The sequence below is a fragment of the Belonocnema kinseyi genome, chromosome 8 (assembly GCF_010883055.1).
Source record: "Belonocnema kinseyi isolate 2016_QV_RU_SX_M_011 chromosome 8, B_treatae_v1, whole genome shotgun sequence".
Taxonomy (NCBI): Eukaryota; Metazoa; Arthropoda; class Insecta; order Hymenoptera; family Cynipidae; genus Belonocnema; species Belonocnema kinseyi.
In genome coordinates, this window is record NC_046664.1 from 64,684,456 (window position 1) to 64,690,153 (window position 5,698).

General features: G+C 31.4%; 1 protein-coding gene across 1 annotated transcript in view; it reads left to right on the plus strand.

The window, feature by feature from the left end:
• LOC117177769 (guanylate cyclase 32E) overlaps window positions 1-5,698 on the plus strand; it is a 68,819-nt gene that overhangs the window by 20,501 nt on the left and 42,620 nt on the right. Inside the window, exon 4 of the mRNA XM_033368680.1 lies at window positions 1,188-1,310. Within this exon, the coding sequence (XP_033224571.1) occupies window positions 1,188-1,310 (123 nt within the window). The remainder of the gene's footprint in view (window positions 1-1,187; window positions 1,311-5,698) is intronic.

Below are 5,698 nucleotides of genomic sequence, written 5' to 3' on the forward strand. Positions count from 1 at the left end.
TTTCGTGGATATCGTCTATTTCAGTCATTTTTAACTCTTGTGATGGTGGTAGGATTATTTTTAAGTACGGTTGAGAAAAAATAAATATTTGATATTTAAAAATGAATGAAAATGTGCATTGAGTGGATTTTGAGAAAATAATATCTGCTTTGCTGATTTTGAACTCTTCTAATAGCAATGAAAAACATTTTTTTCACTACAGTTTCAAAATGCAGAAGAATTTTCTTTAATAACCTTGATATTCAAAAGTGAAATAATTTTTTTTTAAATGAGTTTTAATAGCATCTCTAGGATGACCAAAAGACAGGTTATAAAAGGTGTCTTAGGGATTTCCCAAAGACGTCTCTTGGAAATCGTTCATTTTTTTCCCCACTGGGTAATGTCAGTACGAAATATGTCCCGAGGACGTCCATGTCTTTAAGTCATCTTTAGGACATTAGACGTCTTAGAGACGTTGATTGGCCTGACATAGAATATCCTAGGAAGGTCCTAAGGACGTTTTTGGGATTTTCTTATTTTTATGCCCACTGACTTTTGTGCCCACTGACTAATTACATTTTTTCAGTAGATACATTTAAGAAATAATGTCCTATATTCAAATACTATTTTTCAAAATAACATACATTTTTTGTGTTAAAATTTGTTACATTCAATAATTCCAATATTATTTTCAAAGTTTCTTAATTTTTTAAAAAGTAGAACACATGTTTCGCGAAACTTGCGACAAAGTTCCTAAATCCGTGTCACTTAGTATAATCATTTTGATGAGACATTCCACAGTTAGTTTGGTCATTGACATTTTGCTGGTCATAATCCTAGACATTACACGCTCCAAACTTCTCATTTTGCTAATAGTTCGACCCAGAAACTAAAATGTAAATCTCAAACTAGTAAAGCCGAAATATCAACAGCTTATCTCTCTTATCCCACATACTCTTCTACTTGCAAAATGATTGTTATAAATTGAACTTCCAATTTCCTGCGTTTGAAATTCTCGTAACGAATTAATTCGCGTTCAAAGCCTTTCAAACAATAATAATAATAATAATAATTCCTTTTCAGGTACTTCAGATATTATGAAGAATCTAATATTGTAGTCCAAAAAGAAACTGTGGTTTCATTCGATTAATTATACATTTATAATGTGAGTAATGTTATAAAAATTTTTTAAATAAATCAAATTTCAGTTTTGCACCCACCGAGAAACTTCTGACAAGAAAGAATTCCCAACCTTTGCTCGAACACGACCTCCTGATACCCAAATATCAAAATCCGTCGTTTCTGTGCTAACCGCATTCAACTGGACGAAGGTAAGTTTCAAAATTATAGTTATTCACAGATTTCAATTACTCACGAAAATTATTATTAGGATTAAAATTATTAACTAGATAAATAAATTTAAAATCCGACCAAAACCCAAACATTATATAAAGTCAATGATAATGTACTGATTGAAGTGATGTCTAATTTGAAAAAATGGTTAAACTTGAAATCAATTACCTAAAAAATTCTCCTCGTTAATCTTTATCGGTTCTCTAAACTTAAATAAGTGAGAAATGGGTCACTGAATTAAATCAGTAAAGATTTTTACTTGCAGAGAAATATCACCGAATAGTAATGACATTTGTACTAATGTAATTCAGTGAATTTTTTATTTTACTAATTCACATCATGAAGAATTGTACTGCCGATCAGTAATATGCTTCTAAAATATGTACTGATATGATTCAGTAACCCGTTTCTCAGTAATTTAAACATAGAGAGTAATTTTGTAAAAATTATTATAAAAACAAGAACGGTACAATGTCTAGCAATTACTTGGGCAATGACAAAAAATATTGATATTTTCTGATGTTTAACCTGTTAAATCCTTTGTTTATAACATTACCAAATTATTATTACCTTTCGCATTAAAAAATTCGTACACAAAAGAATATAACAGGTTTTCAAAAAAATGGACAATTTAAAAAGACGGATGTCATGAACATTAGGATTTATTTCTCTATTTTTTACTTCATGCCCCTAAAAATCTGCAAAAGTTATATCTTCTGCAGAAATTCTAAAATTAGCTGCATTGAATCATTGTTACTAACAAGACTAACAATTATTCTAGTAATGTTTACTATATTGCAGCCAATTTTAGATCAGCATTCACGCCTAAATTGAACCAAATTTCACTGAAATGTAGTTGCCTATCGCGGGTTTTCGGACTTCTTCTTTGAAAACACCTTTCGAATATTTTATAAGCCAAAAATGAGAAACGTCTTTAAGTGGCCTATTAAACTATCTTATGTTTTGACTTTTTAAGTATATTCTTTTTTAACCTTGACTTGAACACATCTCAGCCTCACAGTTTAATTTACTTAAATCCTTCAGTTTTGCTTGAAAAAAACTTTCAAGTGTTCAAGAACAAGAGATATTTAGAACCTTTTCGAATTCGTTTTAAACGGCGAGAAAGTCCGTTTTTTCATTGCGCCTTTCTGCAAGAAGGAACTGTTGGTTGTCAATTTTTAAATTATAATATTAAGGTTTACAAGTGTGTCGATGGAAATCTAGAATATATCCGAGAAAAAAGTATTATTGCCACAGTTATACGAAGAAATACTTTTTCCATATCAATTATAAATATACTACAAACCAAATAATTGCCATTTAGAGTAAGAAAGATGAATATTTTTGATAGCATTTTAAGGTCAGGAAAAAATAACATGTACAAATTAAACAATAAAACTTTAGTTGCAATAACTAGCCGTTTAAATAACATGAGTTATAAAGTAGGTGAGAAAAATTACCATTTTCAACAGGTAAGTGTAATGAGAGGAAAAATACTTGAATGTAGTGTTTGCGAAAATTCTTGTTTAAAACAGTAAACTCAGTGCCGAATGACGTCATATGCGTCAAAGTTCACGAGAATGATAACATTCCTAAATCTCGTAATTTGTTTTATCACAGGAAAATATCTCGGTCCTACTGTCCCGAAGACCATGTTCGATCTCCGCGAGCGCTGATTTCTTTTAACACGATTTTTTTTCTTTTAGCTTAGAATAAAATATTAATATCTAGTTTTATGTTTAATTTACACAATTTATAATTGGTGCAACTGAAGAAGGAATTTGCCTAAGACAAACTCCCTTCTAAGACAGGACACCCTTAATATTTTTTTCCGCAATAGAAATACATTAACAAAAACAGAGAGGATAAATTATTTTTGTACTTTGGGGAATGAACTTTTACCTGTTTTAGAAGTTGTGACTTAATAACTTCTAATGATTTCAAGAAGTAAGTTAATCTTTTTATAGACAATTTTGTAAACTTTTCAATTGGTACTTAAGTTTTATTAATTTTTATGATGTTTAATAAATATATTTTAAAAATTTGGATCATGCAAAATTCCTAAGGCGAATAATATTTGAAATTTTAGAACTGTTCATAAACATTGAGTCCTTGAACTTTCTTTACACTTATTTTCCATTAGACCTTATTTAATGCTTATTTTACGTTCTATATTATATTTTGCATAACTAATATGTCACAAATGTGAAGCACATATTTAAACAGTACACTACGAATAAAATTGACCAAAACCTAGTGTTTAATTACATAGTTTTTCTTTATTTTAAACAGGGGCCTGTCTTAGGATACCGAATTGCCTAAAACAGGACAAATACATATTTTTCCATCATTGAAGTTAATTGCCTTTTATCCATTTTTATAACTTTTAAGCGAAAATTTCGGAAATATGGCAACTTAGGTAACTTTCCCCTGTATAAATAAAACAGTGAATGTGGATTTATTTTTATTTGGCTCTTTCGGCCATGTAATCTTTTCTTATTTACTATAGGAAGAATTAGAAATTCTTAGAATGAACGAAGGAAGAATGTCTCTATACTCTATAGAAACTTCCTTTTGGTATTATAAATAAATTATTAATTCATTTATTATTATATTTCCATAAATTTCGTAACTTCACAGTTTAATATTCACAATATAGTAATTCTTGAAATAGTAACGATATATCCTGGCTTGCGATTGTCTTATTGTACAATAATTCAAATATTAAATTTTGCAACTGCAAGTTTCTCCATGTGGTCAATTTTATGAAAAGAACATTACAAAATCAAAATATAGTGTATAGAATTCTCGAACAAATTCAAAAAAAAATGTTCTAGCTTTAATAGTTTAGATGGTATAACCTTCAGAAGCGAACAATTTTTCATAATTATTATTATTATAATTACACCATTAAGCCATTTCCTTTTCGGGGTAGGCGTGACTCACTCGGTAGGGGAAAGGAGTAGTGTGTGGAAGGGATAGAGATTTTTCAGATTGATCCAGAATTCTCGTGCTATTTAAGTAAATAACACGTTCGTTCCGCAACACTGCTCCGACCCAGGTTGCTGATCAATCTCTTTAGCAATCACCCTAAGCGAAGAACCTCACGAAGTCGTTATATAAGGTTCCCCACTTGAGTCCATTAGTGGCCAAGGTCTTTTGTTTCAGGCGTCATTCACTCTACTGACACTCTTTTTATTAACTATTTGCCGCCATACTTTCCTGTCCTGGCATACTTCTCTAGCTTCTTTAATCTCCATGCATTTTTTCATGCAAGCTCTCGTGTTTCTGTGACTTCTTATGTCTCTTCTAACTAGGGTTTCATTCACACATTCTAACCATTCTTTCCGTGGTCTACCTCTGGGCACGCTGCCATTTACTTTACCTTGATACACTTGTTTCGTTAGTCGTTCGTTTGGCATTCTCTCAACGTGTCCGAACCATCTTAAACGATTTCTTTCCCATGTGTCTACTAGCGTCTCTTCTGCACCACATTCTTTTAGAATTATCTCGTTACTTCAGGATTTTCCATCATATTACCATCATATTTCATATTTTCACATTCATATTTCCATCATATCATAAACCATCAGGGTTTTCCTACATATTATGCGCATGAATCTCATGTCAATTGCGTTAATTTTACTCTTATCTTTTTCTTGATAAGTCCATGTCTCGCTACCGTATAGTACAGTCGGTACAAATATAGAATTATGTATTGCCATTTTAGCTTTATTTGATATATTTTTACTTCTGATAAGGGGACCTGCTTTACCAATAACCTTCCTACCTTCATTTATTCGTCTATCTAATTCCTCATCTATCTTGCCGTCCCTAGTAAATAAGCTACCAAGGTATACGAACTTATCAACTTCTTCAATTTTCTCATCATTTAATAAATTATTGCATAGTGTTTTCTCACTCTTTTCTTCGAACACCATAGTTTTTGTTTTATTTGTGTTAATTTTGAGGCCCATGCTCTTCACGCTTCCATATAGTTTATTCAACATTCTTTGTAAGTCATCGATAGACTCTGCCATGACAACCTTATCATCTGCGAACGCTAACCCACGCACCCTTACTGTTCCGAGATCCACACCTTCTTCGTCGAAGAGAGCCTTTCTTAAATACTTGTCCATAAATAATATAAATAACCATGAAGACATAACGCATCCTTGTCTAACTCCTTGAATAATATCGAAACAGTCATTCAGTTTCCCATCCACTCTTACGCTCGCTTTGCTACCTGTATATATTGTTTTTATAGCTTGTAGGATCCATCCATTGACTCCATACTCTTTCAGAACTTCCCAAGGTTTACTTCTATCTACCTTGTCAAAAGCTTTTTCTAGGTCAACAAATGCAC